Source organism: Protopterus annectens, chromosome 17.part0, assembly GCF_019279795.1.
Source record: "Protopterus annectens isolate FY-2018-M chromosome 17.part0, PAN1.0, whole genome shotgun sequence".
NCBI lineage: Eukaryota > Metazoa > Chordata > Ceratodontiformes > Protopteridae > Protopterus > Protopterus annectens.
In genome coordinates this window covers 828,348,280-828,367,006 of record NC_056751.1, presented here as the reverse complement: position 1 = coordinate 828,367,006, position 18,727 = coordinate 828,348,280, and the positions used below count along the sequence as shown (strand labels likewise).

The 18,727-nt window shown below is 45.5% G+C and overlaps 1 protein-coding gene across 1 annotated transcript in view; it reads left to right on the top strand.

Moving 5' to 3' along the window:
- IPO7 (importin 7) overlaps positions 1 to 18,727 on the top strand; it is a 2,167,557-nt gene that overhangs the window by 453,324 nt on the left and 1,695,506 nt on the right. The window contains exon 7 of the mRNA XM_044059282.1: positions 5,228 to 5,317. Coding sequence (XP_043915217.1) covers positions 5,228 to 5,317 — 90 coding nt within the window. The remainder of the gene's footprint in view (positions 1 to 5,227; positions 5,318 to 18,727) is intronic.

The window sequence follows — 18,727 nt, the reverse complement described above, 5'->3', positions numbered from 1 at the left end:
ATTTTGGGCCCAGCACTGCCGTCTGTGATCCTTTTGGCCCCAGCCTCTGCATCGCCCAGTTTATTCACTCCAGCTATATCTTCGTCACTGACACCGGAGTTCCCAGTGCAGACTTTTAATGCTTCGACAGTTTCGTCGCAGCCCTTTTCGGCACCACTGACATCTGTGCAGACCCTCTTGGCATCATCGCTACAGGTGCAGACTCCTTCGGATCTGTCCTTGCCGATGCAGTCAACTTCCGGTATACTGCCCTCTAAGGTGTAGACTCCTTCAGCACTGACCTGCTCGGTGCAGTCATGGCACTGTTACTGATGCAGGCACCTTCGGCATTATTGGTGCAGGCACCTTTGGCACTGTATTCATAATGTGGTGCAGATATTTGCCACACCACCCTTCACAGTGCAGACACCTTCGCGTATGGCGCTGCCTTTGTCGGCACAGATACCCTCTGCACCATTCTCCTTGATGCAGGCACCCTCTGTTCTGGGCTCTGCACCACACAAACTCGCAAGTACTTCTCTTTTGATCCGTTTGTGGGAAGTCAGTACAGCCCCTTTAGATAGGCCAGAATCTCCAGGTCTCGCTGAGGTCAACCAGGACCCTCTCAAAACAGGATGTGTTGCGCCTTGTTCAGTTGCTTCTGGCCAGGGGACTCTCACCCATGTAAAGCTGCGCTCCCTCTTGCTGGTCACCATATTTCTCCACAGACTCCTTACACTCAGACTTCAGGGAAGTATCAAAGCTCCTTCCTTCGACACACAGTGGACCTCACTTTGGAGCAGGAGTCATCCTTGTGGCCTTCGATGCACCGGGCACCGGACCCTGCCGTGGGGGTAGACATTCTTGGGTCGCCAATCTTTTCAATGGCACCCTCCAGGAATCTTCCTCCCCTCACGTTACACAGTCCTCTTGAGACTCCTGGTGTGGGGGTCGCCTTATTGGAGTGGTGTGACCCCGGTTCCGAGGTTGTCGTGCTCTGTTCTGGGCTCCCATCCCTCTTTTGGGCGGTTCGGCCTTCCTGGCCATGGAGAGGGCACTTGCCTCTGCTGGCAAAACATCCTTGAAGTCTTTGCCCCCCACTTTGCTGCAACTGTCGCAAGCCAGAATTACCAGACCCTGGGCACAAGGGCCTCAGGTTTCTCCCCCTCAGGAGATCCCCTCCTTGCAATCTTCCCCAGAGCTCCCCACTGAGGAAGTCCCTTGCAAGGCTTCGTGCAAGACGAAGCACAGACTCCACTGGGGAGTCTCTAACCAAAGATATGGACTGTAATGGGGAAGGGTCCCCCACCTGAGGTGTCCCTTGGTGACATCCTCGCGATCCTAAGACAGGGGCGACTGGAAGTCCTCCAACCATTCCTCAGAAGAATTTGTGTTCCTGCAAGCCTTTCGTGCTTGGCCCACTACCTCCTGGGTTACCCCACCAGTTGAGCTTGTCCATCTCATCGTCCAGCATGGATGGAGGGCTCCTGACACTGGAAGCTATACCTCGGCGGCCTGAAAAAATTTTATCTCCCCCTGCTGAACATCCTCATTTGTCCAAAGTTCTTCCAGTAAATGCCGTGGTGGCGGCTGCAACCAAAAAATACTTGGCAGCAGCGAGCCAGACTGTCCGTTCACCCAACAAGGAGTTGCGGGCAGTAGACTCTGGAAGCGTGTGTGCTTCATCGACCTTCGCTGTAAGGTCCTTGAACTAGTTGGCACACTGAGGCTCCAGTGGGACCTTATCAACCAGCTCTCTGAAACCTTGGCAGGAGCTGTTTCTGATGAGGTGCGTGCCAATGTAGCCTCTCATAGCGACCTTATCACTCCCCTGCAACTTCAAGGATTCCAGGCATTTCGATACCTAGACTGGCTCCTTATCGCCCCCCCCCCCCCACCAAGCGTCTACTGGTAGAAGCCCTAGATTGCACAATGCTCGCAGCTCAGCGAGTGGGCATCGCTATAAACTGGTAGAAGTCCAACACTAGTCCGGAACAATCTTTAGAATTCATCAGATTTCTGTTGGAGACTAGGAATTGCACAGCATCTCTTCCGGATCACAGACTTCAAAGAATAAGACAACAGGTTCATCTGCTAATCTGTCACCACAAATCTTCTGCCCGGTCCATACTCCAGTTCTCTGGGTCAATGGCAGACACTCTCAGCATTGTTCCTCTGGCCAGGTTCCACATGAGACTTCAGTGGCTGCGTCTCACCCAGTGGTACCCTCTGCAACATCCTTTGTCCTTTCAGATAAGTGCAACTCAGATGCAAGCAAGATTTGCTCTGGTGGATGTCTCAAAATCCCAAACAATGGTCTTGCCCCATCAGCCAAAAGCCACTGTGACCACTGATGCCTCCCTGATGGGGGGGGAGGGGGGGGTGTCAGGTGAGAGATCTATCTCCTCACCAGGAGACTGAGGACTTGCATATCAATGTCCTGCCTCTAAGGGAGCTGGTATTAGCATTGCAAGCATTCCACTCGGTCCTTCCGTCAGGGACTATTGCAGTCCAGTCAGACATGTAGTCTAGTACATCAACAAGCAAGGGGGGGCACCAGATCTTGCCCGTTATGCCGAGAGGCCTTGAGAATATGGCAGTGGGCAATAGCTTCCAACTGCTTTCTAATTGCAACGCACATTCCCAAGAGCTCCAATGTGATGGCGGACAAATTGAGCAGGTGCATTCTACAACCTCGAGTGGTCCCTCAATCCTGTGATAGCGGCAAAACTTTTCAACTGCTGGGGCCAGCCTCCCTGCGATCTATTCTCCTTCCCAGTCAACTGCAAGTGCAGCCTCTACTTTTCCATGATTCCCCCCCCTCGGGGACAGTTACTGAGAGAAGCTCTAGTCCACGCTTGGACCTCTGGTCTGCTTTATGCTTACCTTCCTCTACCCCTCACTTCCCAATTTTTGAAGAAAGCACGGTAGTTCAAGAGCAAAGTAATCCTCTTTGCTGCATACTGGCCTCAACAAGTTTGGTTCCTTCCTCTGGCCTCCCCTGCTAGATCGACTATGGATTCTCAATCCAACTCTAACGTTGATCTCCCTTCCGCAAGGTCTGACACACCCAAATCTAACAAACCTGAAGCTGACAGCTTGATTTCTCCACTTCCAGTGATTGCCAGGCAGGGTAACCTCCCCTCCCTGGTGCGCAATATTCTTATTTCATCTCAAAAAATCCTCCACCAGGCTAACCTATCTCAGCAAATGGAAAAGATTTACATTATGGGCAGCGAACAAACTAAACCCCTTGTCAGCCTCAGTTCTCGTGGTATTGGATTACTTATAAGATCTTTTAATCTGGGGTATCAGCCTCTGCTTGTGTTAATTTAGTTGCCATTTCTAATGTCTAAATTGACTTCCAGGACTCTTAACTCATGCCACACAGACTCTAAGACTGTTGAAGGGAGTTTTTCACCTAAAATCTCCCTTTAGAGAACCAGCACAACCTTGGGACTTTGCTTTGGTTCTGCAAGCCTTAACATCACCCCCCCCCCCTTTGAACCTGCATCTTCATGTGATTTAAAGTACCTCTTGGAGAACTTTTTCTGGTTGCTATCACATCGGCCAGACGTCTGTCAGAACTTCAAGCCTTGTGCATCAAGCGTCCCTGCATTATTTTCCATAAGGATAGTCTCACTGAATGAATTCTTCCTTTTTACTTAAAGTGGTGTCAGAGCGGTCTATCAAACCAGTCTATTGACCTCCCAGTAATTTTTCCTAATCATTCTAACAAGGGAGAGTATTGCCTGCACTCTATGTTCAGTCAAATCTGTTTATTTGGACAGAACAAAACCTACCTGTAAATCAAACTATTTCTGGACCAAGATTAGGTCATTTTGTTTCTAAAGTTGCATTAGTCATGCTTGAAATTGCATTCCCTTCATCTACAACAAGAACAACATCACCTTGCCTCACAAAGTGAAAGCCCATTCTATATGGTGAATGGCAACTTCAGCAGCTTTCCATGCTAGGGCTTCCCTCAATGACATTTGCTCAGCTGCAACTTGGGCCAACCCCAGTACCTTTATCCTTCATTACAAATTGGATTTGGCCTCCAGAGGCAGAGCTTCTTTTGGTTCCATGGTGCTCAGGAATGTCCTTCCATGAGGGCTGCCCCAGGGATACAGGTAGCTAGCGACTGTCCCATCAGTAAGGAATGAACTAAGATGAACATCAGATAAAGAAGTTGTCTTACCATAACGTTCCATCTGGGTGTAACTTAATTCATTACTCCCCATCCTCCGTCCCCGTCTGGAGGTTCCTGGTGGATTTCATATGCTCCTTTTTCCTTTCTTGTAGGTCTGTTATGATCCGAGATGGCCTCTACTTTTGTCAACTTGCAAATTTGATCTGAGGTTAACAGGGAGCAGAGCATTGTGGGTAGGATCTTGGCTTGACAGTTTTTGACTGACGTGAGCTTTTGTATAAGGCCGGCTCGGTTCAGAGAATGGAACCGATGACCCATCAGTATGGAACGAAGATCAGCGCAGATGTAATGTTATGGTAAGACACAACTTTTTATTGCCATGCCTACACTGGAAAAAACCCTCCCTGTTTTATCAAAGCTCATTGTACCAGAGTAGTGTCGTCCTGTTGCCCTCAAGCGACTAGTCACCATCTCTCTCCTAGAAGCAGTTGCCAGGGATCTCTGTCCACACCTTTAACAAACATAAGCTGGATTCCATTTCTAAATCCTGGACCGGGTTTGTCAGAGCCATCCATGATTTCTGAAAAATTCTTCAGTTAACTCCACCTCCCTCTCTGCATGAGCTTTGGTATTCTCCCTCATGTAAAGAATACTACAGCAGATGAATGGAAAGACATGAAATAGTTGTGCAAGAACTTAACATAATGATAGATGCTCTCTTATTCTGTCCCACCCTCCTTCCCCACTTCCTATGGTTCTTGGATGTACTGACTCTTCCTTGGACACACTCCACCTGGGGCTTCAGTTCTGAGGATGGTGTACTCTTACGTCACTTATGACCTACATCCGATAGCTGCCTACATGAGACATACCCCGCACCCTACAGTAGTAAGACTTGTATACTTGCCTATTTCAGGTTGCCTGAGCTGGCAACTCCCTCATGTAAAGAATACTGCAACAGAACGGGTAGTCATCAATTTTTATGGTAAGTTCTTGCACAGCTATCCTGGTAGGGAAGGGGCATGTTTAGGAATGGATATTTGCACTGTACAGTTTTTTCTTTTGACTTGATTTTGAACATTTTTTTTATTGCAGTATACATTGCCACTAGAGTTGATAACGCAACAGAATCTCACTGAGTGGATAGAGATTTTCAAGACCGTTGTGGATAGAGATGTGCCTGCTGTAAGTAGAATAAAGATATCTTGCTGTCCAAATGCTTTGTTAGTAAAGATTTTCACTTGGTTATTTTTAGCTTAACTGTGAAGCCAAACTTTGGGGCAGTTTCTTACTGTGAAATGGAATAGAGGTGTTGAACTGGAGTTGAGCACAGTGGTGTCATGTAAACAGTATTTCAACTGGCAAATAGTTTGCTCCTGACTGGCTTTACAGTTGCGCACAAACTGTAGCCAACTTGAAATAAACTTAGTTTGACAAAAGTAAGGCACATCTGCTTTCTGACTTCAGCCTGGTAGGAACTTTAATATCACCTTGTGGAATCCTTTGAAAGTAACCAATGATCTGTAGTCCTATCTCGCCTTCATTCTTGCACATGGGTTCTGAGCTGATCTCTGCTCAGACTCTGCCAATTACAAAGCTTGAAGTCTTTAAGTTGGCTTGTGGCAAGGTAGGTATCCCATAATGCACTAACAATCCCCAGGTCTCATTTGCCGCTTTAGGAGTTCAGAAGTGTTCTATTTCTTGGCTGTGGCTAAGTTAGAATATTTTTTTACTGTAAACTTGGTTTATTATTAATACTGTACTGTTAACTTGCTAGTAGTGTTTTCTTCTGAAGTTTTATTAATTGTTGATAATTGTTGGCTGTTGCTTACACAGGCTTTTTTTAGTGGTGTCCCTTCGCCTTTGTTCTGGTTATTAATCTTTTTCAGGCATAGGTCCGTTTTAGTTAGGACCTACTTTTGCTTTACTGTTTTCTTCTCTGTCTCGTCTACCTCTCTGTTCAGGGCTAGGTCCGTATAAGTTAGAGGACCTTGTCCTCTGTCGTTTTTTGCTGTCTACAATTGGTCTGTTGTGGTAGTTATGTCTGAGGAATCTAAAGACCATAAACGTTCGGGTTTTAACAAATGTCATAAATTTTCACAAAAAATATCCCTGATGGGCATAGTATTTATTTGGGAGCCATACATCTACAGGAGACTCTTAACCTTTTGCCATTCTTTTAGTTCCTGGGTTCTCCAGGAAAGTAAGAACAATCTTATTTTGAAAGGTCTCCTTAAACCTTCTTTTGAGGAGGATTTAGCTAGTTCTTCCTCTTCACTCCAGGTCTCCTTCAAAAAAAGAGAAGGTTAAGTTGGTAAAAAGACAGTCTCCGACACTAACTGACCAATCGGGACCTTCTGAGAAAGTTGCCAAAGTTGTCAAACCTTCTACCTCTTCGACTCCTCTGCCTTCGGAGCCGGTTGAGGTTTATATAAACCTTCCAGTTTCGGCCCCAAGTTTTTCAGAGCCTATAGCTGAATCCATACTTCTGAGCTGGTCAACAGACTTACTATCAGTATCCCCGACTCTTTAATCTCCAATTTTGCAGAGATCTCTATCCCCTACCTTGTCTCCCAGTTCCTCTAGGAGTCTCTCTGATGAGGATGTTAAGAGGGTAGTGCATAGACTTTTGGAGTCTGCGCTAGCAAAATTTTTGGCTTTGACCCAATTTGTTCTGGCTCCTTTTAAGGCCATGTTACCTGCTTCTGTTCCTCTGAGTCATGCTGGTATTTCGGAGCCAGATCTATCTGTGCCTTTTGTTGTGGAATAGTCTGTTCCAGCACCCCAAGTGGTTTACTCAGTCTTGTTCCACTTTGACACCTTTGGTGCTGTCCCTGGTGTCTAGGAGCCGAAGCTCACCAGTTGGGCCCCATGGGGATGCTTGGACCTGAACTTCTGTTCTGAGCCTACCTCTTGGTGTGTCGGTTCGTTGAGCTCCGATCCTACATCTCGGAGCCGATCGCTGCAGAGTCTAAGGCTACTTCCGCTTCTTCGGAACCGATGGTGTCCTCACAGCCGGGGGGATCTGCCTTCAAGATGATGAGCATGCTGTCGATCTTCAGCTGTACACAAGGGTACTGATCTTTCCCCCTCAAGCCCCGACCTCCGTCTCAGCACTATCTCTCATGACAGCAGAGACCTGCAGCCTCAGAGCCCCCCTTGGGTGGCCCCCAGTCTTCTGAGGGCCTCCCCAGAATACCCTTTTGAGGAGCCTCCTCAGAAGAAAACTTGCAAGAGGAAGCATGTAGACTCCCCTGATGAGTCCACCTGTCACTGACCTAGAGGAGTCAGAAGGGTCCCTTAGGTCGTCGTCTGATATCTCCTTCGTAGATATCCTAGAGATCCTGAAACAGAGGCGGTTGGCCCACAGTCACCCCTTCTGATAAGTCAGTGTACCTGAAGGTTTTTGGGTCTCAACCTTCAGCCTCTTGGGCGTCTCCACCTTTCGATGAGCTGTTAGATTTGGTGAGTCGAAAGGTGTGGGAAACTCCTGACACTGTGGAACCAGTCCCTAGAAAGCTGAACAAATTCCTTTCAGCTACTATGGAAAACTATTCTGACCAAAGATATGCCTGTAGATGCCATGGTGGTGGCAGCAGCCACAATGAAGACTAGCAGACACATCATCTGTCCACCCATCGAACAAAGTCTCTAACGATTGACAGATTTGGGAAGCGTATTTTTTCTTCAGCGGCTTTTACACAGATGGCTGGATTATCTCACCCATTTCACTAGGCTTCAAAGAGATTTCCAAAAAGAGCTGGAAGATGCTCTCCAAGCTCCTTTAACTGAAGAGTCCCTGAGAGGGTTATTGCTCAGTTGTCCACCTTAAATTCTATTAACTCCTCCATGAGACTGATATCTTACGCAGCAGATGGAGTGTGCAGGGCAGCAGGTTCAGGAGTTTCCATTAGAAAGACACTCCTGGATGCGCTTTTGTAACTTTGCGGAGCCCTTCAAATCTACATTTGCCAGAGCCCCCTTTCATGGTTCCTCTGTTTGGAAGAAAGGTAAGACACTCACCAGATGCGAACAGGAAGGAAAGAAAGATGCTCCCTGCTGTGGGAGTATGTTTTTCCATCCCTTCTAGACCATACTCTAAAGGTCAGAAAGGGGGGAAAAATGTGGTTAAAGAAATCTGAGATTTTTCTCAGACGGCACTAGGTGATTCCTTCTCCAGAGGCAGAGGAGGAGGAAATATTGGTAGACGCCACCCTAGAGTTGGGGGAGGGGGGTTTACAAAACCAGGGTGACTGATTCCTTTTGTGGATGTCCTTATCAGCGCTCCTGAAGTGAGGCCTGGCTGCACTTCTCTGGAGCCAGTCGGGTGTCACTGATCTTTGTACCCAGTAGCCTGGCACAACATCACACAAGACAAGTGGGTACAAAGGATAATTTCCAGAGGATAACTCCATACCCTTCTCTTTTCCATGTCATCTAACCAAGAGAATCCCAGATGTTCCACCAAATCACAGGGATCAAGCAACTATAGAAGTCCAAAAGTTATTTCAGACGTGTCATCCAGACTGTCCCCGCTGACCAGATAGGATTCGGAACATACTCTAGAATCTTTAGTGCCAAAACAAACGGGAGACTGGAGGCCCATCTTGGATCTCAGCAAGTTAAACGAATCCGTGAAGAAATCCAAGTTTTGAATGGTAACACTGCAGTCTATCCTCCCACTGTTGGGGAAAGACAATTAGATGTGCTCCATAGACCTCCAAGATGTGTACTACCACATAAAAATGGACAGAGGATCAAGGAGTCCATTTACACTTCTGGCTGGAACCAGTCGTTATCAATTTTGTGCTCTGCTTTTTGGTCTCACCACAGCCCCCAGGGTGATGTTCATCGTGTTTCACTGTTGCAGTCATTACACTTGGGTTATCCTGCTGGCAGGCTTACCCGCAGTCTGCCTGAATTCCAAAGTCCTGGTCCGGCATCTGTTGCGGTCGCCTCTTCCCTGACGTCAGTGCGCCAGGGGTATATAAATTGCAGCAGACGTCATTTTCTTCAGTCTTTCTTGCCGCATGGTGCCCGAAGCAAAAGCAGTTGGCAAGTGCCGGTTGGCCGACTCCTGAGATTTTTGAAATTGAATTTCAGATCTGAAGTCTTCAATAAAGCTAAGTACCCCGTTGGGGAAACTTTTTCTTGCTCCAGACCGATGTCAGTAAAAGTTAACAATTGTATTTCTTGTGGGAAGCAAATACTTCATAAGGATTTTCATTCTTACTGTATTCCTTGCCTAGGCCCTGACCACGATGTTGCTAGTTGTCACTTTTGTGCTAGATTCAACCAACGTACTTTTGAGCGGTTTGATTTTGCTTTACATTACTTTGGCCGAAGGTTTAACTACATAATGCCGTTGGAACATCCGACGACCGGAGTACATAAAACGCAAGGACAAAGAAAGACAGGCATCCGAGGTCCCAAACCGACGAAGCCTCTTCTAGGCCAGTCGCCGGTTCTCTGGTTTTCAGTGAGGCATTTTCGCAGCCGCTACCTCAGAGCCACAGGCCGCATCCGACTCCCACGTGGAGACAGCTAGGCCTCTGGAAACTCAAGGTATTGGGCCTATGGAAACAATTCCCTCAGATGGGTCTGGAGCCGCTGAGCAGGCATCTGCTTCAGAGGGTGTTTTCAGACCTACACAGCTTACTATCAAGACCACTTCAGCAGCCAAGGCAGTCTAAAAACACCTTTAAAGACAAACAAGTACAGCATTCTCCTGGACAGTCATCCATGCCAAAGAAACAGATGCTCAAAATGACCGAAGACCTAATTACTTTGATCAGGGGTTCCCATCCCCCTCCTGATAAAAGGCCTAGGCAAGACACTGATTATAACTCCTGACCAGGTTTCTATTTTTTCTGATTCCTCTTCACAACAGGGATATTCTCTTCCTCCTTATGAGGACTCTGATGCTGAAGAATCTATCCCTTCAGCCTGTCCTCCTGAGGACTACTTTTTTGGGGAAACTGCACACCATGAGGGAACATTTCCATTGGGAGAGCCAGGATAACTCAGAATCCAAGAAAGGCTCAGAGACTCTTTTATTGCCTCAGCACAGGCCTCTTGATATCCCCCTGTACTAGATATTGTTGTTGATGATTTTTCTGAATCCAGTTTGACTCCTGATTCTTTACCCCCTGCACCAGTTAAGCCAGATAGGTACTACAGGGTTCCAGATTCTCATAAATTTCTTTGTAAAAACCCTGTTGCTGATCCAGAAACTATTTCTCAGGGTCCCAAAGGGGTCAAGGCTTCCACTGCAAAAAACTCAACCTCTGATAGGGATTCTAGAGCACTGGACAGATGGGGGAAGTAAGTTTACACCTCTGCTACTTTAGCTGTAAGGGCTTTAAACTGCCAGTTTCACATGCTTAAATATCAACAATACTTAATGTCTTTGCTAAAACAGAAAATGCTTACAAGCTCTGAATGTTCTGAAAACAAGGAAATGCAGGATTTATTGCATGCAGCTGAAAAAGTGGGAAAGCATACTTTGCAATGTGGTTTTGATTCATTAGAGGCATCTTGCAGAGCCGCAGTTACAGGTTCTGTCATTTGAAGGCATGCTTGGTTAAAAGAACAGAGTTTACCTGATCATGTTAAAGCAAAATTATTGGATGCTCCATTACAGCATGATACTTTGTTTGGTGTTGAGGCAGATGAGGTGTTCAAGAAAATGGAGGATAAAGCAAAATCAATGCAGACAGTAAAGGATTGCTTACAGGTTTAGCCACCTAGATTTAGCAGGAACTGGTAGTCTAAAAATTGGTCCTTTCCAGTGTCAGGCCACAGAGGCAGATAGACACCCAAGAGGCAGATCTCAGCCCCAAGGCTCATACAGACTTAAACTGGGTGCTTCAGCCCACAAAGGCGGAGAAGACAAATTGCAACCTTATAGGAAACAGTCCCAATGACTTTCCTCTACAAATACCAAACACTTACCTCTTGGCCGCACCCTTAGGGGGAAAACTAGCACTCTTCTCACAAAACTGGCACATGATCACCCCGGACAAATGGGCTCTGAATATTGTTTCTCAGGGTTACAGGTTCCACTTTCACACCCTACCAAGGTCAAAAGGTATGCCAGACCTGCCACACAATCAATGGGCAGAGGCACAAAAACAAATTTCTGCTCTCATGGACATGAGGGCTATTAAGTACCACAGCAAGAGCAGGGGAAAGGATTTTACTCAAGACTTTTCTTGGTTCCCAGAAAGGACAAAGCATGGAGACCAATACTGGACCTGTCTATTCTAAATACTTTCCTGGACATTTCAAAATGTTGACACAGCAGCGACTTCTACCCATGCTGGGCAAGAAGGCTTGGCTAGTTACTTTGGACCTCAGAGGCATACCTGCATGTCCCAATCAGACAATCTTGCAGAAGGTACCTCAGATTCATAGCTGGCTCAATGCATTGCCAATACTTTGCACTGCCGTTTGGCTTATCTACTGCGCCCAGGGTTTTCACAAAATGCCTGGCACCAGTAGTTGCATTTTGCAGACAAAAAGGAATTTAAATATATCCCTACTTGGACAACTGCCTTATTCAAGCAGAGAGTAAGGACATTCTACTAAAAGCATCTGGCGTTTGTAAAATTACTAATTTGCCTAGGGTACACAGTAAACGAAAATAAATCAAAACTAGTGCCCCCTCAAGAGGTATTTCTGGGTGCAAGCTTAAATACAACTGCCCAGATGGCTTATCTCACGCCAGGCAAGCAAAGGCAACTGACTCATTACTTTCAAATGATGGCAACAAAAACCAAGTTACCTGCAAGAAAAATTCTGCAGGCTTTGGACTTCATGGCATCCTGCATCCTGCTAATTCCATATGCAAGACTGCAAATGAGGAAGCTACAATGGTATCTAAAAAGTGTTTGGACTCTACATTGCCACAGCCTGGAAACAATAACTTATCCCCTGCCTGCAACAGGAGTTTCGATGGTGGGCACTATCCAGTCACCACAACAAGGGACAGCCTTTCACTTTACCCAGAGCCAGGGAGACACTAACAGGTGCATCGGATTATGCCTGGGGGGCACACATGGCAGGAAAATGTATTCAGGGCACATGGCCTGCAGACCAAATGCATCTTCATATCAATCAAAGAGATGCTAGCTGTACAGAATGCTCTGACAGCCTTCAAGGATATACTACATCCAGGACAACTATTGCTAAGGACAGACAATACTACAGTTATGTGGTACATAAACAAGAAGGCACACATTCCTACCCCCTCTGCAGGCAAGCCATAACTTTGTGGAACACAGCACTGACCTATCAAGTACATCTGCAGGCACAATTCCTGCCAGGAAAGAAAAATACTCTGGCAGACGAACAAAGTAGAAACCTCATGGACCCTCATGAGTGGAAACTAGATCCACAGGTCTTCAGCATAACAAGGAAATGAGGAAATGGGGATGCCCAGACATAGATCTTTTTGCCTGCCCTCACAACTGCCAACTACAGATTCTGCACAAGGACTTGTCACTCACAAGCATGGAAGGTGGATGCTCCATCATTCAGCTGGAAAACCCTAACAGTTTATGCCTTTCCACCACTGCCTCTCCTCCCCAAGGTACTCCTAAAAGTCAGACAAACCAAAAATTATTCTGATTGCCCCAGACTGGCCACGCCAGCACTGGTACCCAATCCTAAAGAGCTTGTCTCAAGGCCCAGCCTGGACTTTACCTCAAATTCCTCATTTTCTGACAAAACAATCAGATCCTGCACAGCCAACTCAGAACCTTAAATCTGGCTGCATGGCAAATATAGCCACTCAGAACACACCTCTCTAAAGCTGTAATGGATGTCATTTTGGAAGCCAGGAGGCCCAGCACCAGGAAATCTTATACAGAAAAGTGGAAGAGATTCTGTGCTTGGAACCAGGCACAAGGACTTGAACCACTTGTTCCAAATATTCCTCAGATTTTACAATACCTAACTAAGATGCTGGACAAAGGCCTATCCTCATCAATTAAAATCCATTCTTCTGCCATTTCAGCTCATTACAATACGGAACCTCCGATTTTCTCACATCCACTGCTAAGACAGTACCTCAGAGGGGCAAAAAACATAAGACCCCCAAGGAGAGCACTCATACCTACGTGGGACCTCAACTGTGTCTTGGAAAAGCTCACACTGCCTCCTTTTTAGCCAGCCAATACAGCTGAGATAAAATTCTTATGGAAAACTGCTCTGCTGCTAGCAATAACTTCAGCAAGAAGAGTCTGAGCTACAGGCATTAATGGCAGTTGAACCTTTTATCATTTTTCATCCTGACAGGGTTTCCCTAAGGACAAACACAACATTTATGCCAATGGTAGTATCTAGTGTGGCTCGTAACCAAACCATTCATTTGCCAACATTTTATCCAAATCCCCAGAATAAAGGTGAGAGTTCTGCACTCTTTGGACATACACAGGCAGCTACGCTTCTACTTGGACAAAACAAAAGTTTTCAGAAAAACTGAGCAACTGTTTGTAGCATATGCTGCAGGATCACAAGGAAAGGCTATTTCAAAGCAGACTATTTCAAAATGGATAGGACACTGCACTCGTTTCTGCTATGCACAGCATGGCAAATCAGTGCCTAAGAATATTAGACCACATACGACCAGGGCAGCAGCCACTTCAGCAGCCTTTCTCAGAGGAGTACCAACCAAGGAAATTTTGGAGGCTGCAACTTGGAGTTCAGTTCACACTTTTACCAAGCATCATCACTTACCTATTTACTGTAAATCCAGAGTAGGTTTTGCCACTGCAGTTCTGCAGGGCCTCATAGCCTCTCCGAATCCCATTTAGACCCAGCCGGCCCTACCTGAGCTTTGGGATTCAACCAAAGTGTAATGACTGCAACAGTGAAACACTATGAACATAGTACTGTTGTGTACCTACCATAAATGTAGATGTTAGTGTATTCACTGTTGCAGTCCAGGTTACCCTCCCTCCATCCCCTTTCTTTGCTTGGACTTGTCTATACTTCTCTGTCCTATACAACCTATGTAGTGTATTTGCTTGTAGATGAAGGTATTTTTATTTTAGTGTATGTTTTTATAAGCAATATGTATTGCCTACCTTCTTGGGGCCACCTGACATCTGGGGCAAGAAAAACTGAAGAAAATGGCGTTGGCTGCATCTCGTATGCATCTGGCGCACTGACGTCAGGGAAGAGGCGACAGCAACCGATGCCGGACCAAGACTTTGGAATTCAGGCCGACTGCAGGTAGCCTGCCAGCAGGATAACCCAAGTGTAATGACTGCAACAGTGAATACACTCTAACATCTACATTTATAGTAGGTATACAACTGTACTTTCAGATGCATGGCAGTAGTAATGGCTCACTTGAGACGTCTTGGATTCAGTGTTTCCGTACCTGGATGATTGGCTCCTGACTGTCCCCACCAGGCACCTACTTCTACAAGCCAGGGATTCTATCATCCATGTCCGTACTCAGCTAGGCATCACTATAAATTGGGGAAAAGTCTGTCTTGTCACCCTCTCAATATGTGTCTTTTTTTTTTATAGGCGCATAAATAGTCGCAATGGTGGCTCGCCTTCCTTCAGACAGAGTGCAGAATGTAAGACAAATATACAGCCTGCTTCCCCAACACAAGGTCAAAACGAAGGCCGTGCTCAAACTACTGGGAGCCATGTCCTCTACTATAACTAGTTCCATTAGCCAGACTACATATGAATTCTACAGTGGCTAATCTTTTCCCAGTGGTGTCTTCAGCAAATGCCTCTCTCATCCCATTTTAATAAGTCTTGCAAAAAGAACCTTTGTTGGTGGATCCAGGCCAATCAACTAACGATAGGGAGACCATTCATTCCTCTCCAACACATTGCTACTGTGACCACGGATGCCTCCCAGATAGGGTGGGGGGGCATTCTGTAGGAAGGACAGTCCAAGGCACATGACAAGAACACAAAGCTCACTTGCATATCATCCGTGATGATCTTAGTGTTTCACTGTTGCAGTCATTACATTTGGGTAATCTGCTGGCAGGTTGCCCTCAGTTGGCCTGATTAAGTCTTGGGTCCTACATTGGTTGCTGTCCTTTCTACCATGTCAGGTCGTCACGAGTATAAAACATGCAGAAGACGCCAGTTTCATCAGTTTTTCTTGCTGCGCGGTGCCCGAAGCAGAAGCAGTTTGCAAGTGCCGATCGGCAGACTCCTGAAATTTTCGTTTGAGTTTCAGAACCGAAGTCTTAAACCTAAAGCTAAGTACCCCATTGGGGAAACTTTTTTCTTGCTCCTTACCGATATCAGTAAAAGTTAATAATTGCATTACTTATGGGAAGCAAATGCCTCATAAGAATTTTCATTTGTACTGTATTCCTTGCCTAGGCCCTGACCACAACGTGCCTTGCTGTCGGTTTTGTGCTAAATTTAATCAACGCACTAAGCGTCGGTATATTTTTGCATCAAAATATTTTGGCTCAAGATTGAACTATCCAGAAATGTCTTTGTTAGCAATCAGACTACCAGAATACCTAAAAAAATGCAAAGAAAGACAGTCTAGGTCCAAAATCAACAAAGCTTCTTTTAAGCCAATCGCCAGTTCACTGGTAAGTATTGAACCCACGGATGTCTCTACCTTGGATGGGTCCGGAGCTGCTGAGCAGGCACAGACTTCTGAGGGTGTTTTCAGGCCTAAAGATTTGTATATTAAACCGACACCATCTTCAAAACTAAGGGCAAATTTAACATCCATGTCTAAAAAAGACACTTGGGCCACGTGCACTGGCCCTTATGCCTAAAAAACAAAATAGCTGAGGATTTAATTATCTGGATCAGGGGTACCCATCCCCCTCCTGCTAAGAGTCCTAGGCAAGGCACTGACTATGAATCATCAGATCAGGTTTCCATTTCTTCTGATTCCTCTTCTGAGCAGGAATTTATCTATTCCACCTTATGAGGACTCAGATGCAAAAGATTCCATCCCTTCTGCTTCTCCTCCTGAGGATTTTTCTTTGGGAGAAATTTTGCATACCCTAAGGGAACAGTTTCACTGCGAAAGTCAGGATTTCTCAGAATCTAAAAAGAGGCTTAGGGATTTCCTCCTTTCTCAGCATAGGCCTTGGCTATACCTCCTGTTCTAGACATTGTTGATTTCTCAGAATCCAGCATGGCTCCTGATTCCCTGCCTCCGGCTCCTAGTAAGCCAGACAGATATTACATGGTTTTTGCTTCCTACAAAGTCCTCTTTAAAAACCCTACTGCTGACCCTGAAACCATTTCTCAGGGTCCCAAGGGCATTAAGTCTTCTACTGCTAAAAATCCTACCCCTTCTGATAGAGACTCCAGGGCGGTGGATAGATGGGGTAAGAAGGTTTACACGTCTACAACCTTGGCAGTCAGGGCTTTAAATTGTCAATTTAATATGCATAAATATCAGCAGCATGTCATGTGCTTACTTAAACAGAAAAGGATTATTTCTGACTGTGTGGAAAATAGAGTTGCAGGATTTATTGCATTCACCTGAACAAGTTGGAAAGCATACTTTGCAATGTGGTTTTGATTCCTTGGAGGCCTCTTGCAGGGCCGCTGTAACTGGATCTGTGATGAGAAGGCATGCTTGGCTCAAGGAGCAAAATCTGCCTGATCATGTTAAAGCAAAATTGTTGGATGCTCCTTTACAACAGGACAGTATTTGGTAATAAGGTAGAAGTTTTGAAAAAGATGGAAGATAAAGCTAAATCTATGCAAACTGTAAAAGATTTCCTACAAGTGCAGCCACCCAGGTTCAGTAGGCACTGGCCTACTAAGAACTGGTCCTTTCCAGTACCCACCAGAGCCGCCCAGGTCAAACCCAGACATTCCAAAGGCTCAAGGTTATAGTCACAAGGAACTTATAGAATAAAGCAATAGGGTGCCTCCACCTCAAAATCTGGAAGTAACAAGGCACCTTCCTGCAGTAAAGTCTCTGACTTTCGACTGCAATCACCAAGCACTGCCCCTTTGGGGGGAAAACTGGCACTTTATGCACGAAACTGGCAACTAATTACCCAGGACAAGTCTGTTTTAAATATAGTATCCCAGGGTTACAGATTTAATTTCCACACGTTGCCAATCCCAAACATATGGCCAGATCTGCCTCCAAATCAGTGGGCAGAGGCCCAGAAACAATTTATGTTCCTTATGAATATGGTGGCTATTCAACCAGTACCAGAAAAGGGACAAGGTTTTTATTCAAGACTTTTTCTTGTACCCAGAAAAGACAAATCACGGCGTCCAATTCTGGACTTATCCATTCTAAATACATTTCTGGACATTCCAAAATTCAAGATGCTGACTCTACAACAGTTACTGCCTATGCTAGGCAAGGATGCCTGGTTGGTAACTCTAGACTTGAGGCTTATCTGCATATCCTAATCATGGAATCTTGCAGAAGATACCTCCGCTTCAAAGCTGGCTATTTGCATTACCAGTTCTCTGCACTGCCCTTTGGCTTGTCTACTGCGCCCAGGGTCTTCACAAAGTGCTTGGCACCTGTAATTGCATTTTGCAGACAAACATTCAAATTTATCCTTACCTGGACGGTTGTCTAATTCAGGCAGAAAACAAGGACACTTCTAAAACATCTGGTGTTTGTAAAAATACTTCTAACTTGTCTAGGGTACACCATAAACGGAAAGAAATCACAACTGGTACCCTCTCAAATAATTACATTCCTGGGTGCAAGCTTAAATACAACTGCCCAGATGAACTACCTTACGCCAGAAAAACAAATTCAGTTAATGACTGACTTACTTCAAACAGGTGGCCACTAAAACCCAGTTGTCTGCAAGACCAATTCTGCAGGCCTTGGGGTTCATGGCCTTCTGCATCCTAATAATTCCATATGCAAGACTGCATATGAGGAAACTTCAGTGGTACCTAAACAACTTATGGCGTCAACATTGTCACAGCCTGGAAATAATGAATCTGATTTTGTTAATCCTAGTTCATTCCTTATGCATGGGGTATCTGTTCCGAGCTCTGAACTGAGCCGGCCATATTCCAAGCTCGCGTCCGCTTCAGACACTCAAGCTAAACTCTTACCCACAATTCCACTCTCACCTCAGATTTCGTTTGCCGCTTTGCCATCCGGTCGTGTCAAGCTACTTCTCTTGAGCTACGTACAGTCAATTGTTTAATTGCTTTACAAATTACTTTTCTGTCAGAAAAGTTGATATTTTATTCTCATACCCTCTCGCATCTAGCGTTGATAATTTCCTCAGGTTTTTCTGTTTTTTTCCTTAAGTTTTACTGCAAAGTATTCTCTTTACCATCGTTGGTAATATTTTTCCCTTCTCTCTCACCTTCAGGTACTCTCTTGTACCATTGTTGGTACTTTTCTATTAATTTTGCTGTCAAGGCAGACAAAGGTAGTCCGGGGTTTAAGCGGTGTTCTGATTGTGGACACAAACTGCCTACTTCTGATGCACACTTTGTGTTTGGGAGCTTCCCATTTATCTGTTGAATCACCTTGTATTTGTGAGAAGTTTTGTAATAGAACTTTATTGGAAAGGAAAAACAAGCTGATACAGAAGGGACTTCTAAAATCTCCCCTTTCAAAGGCCATTTCTGGGT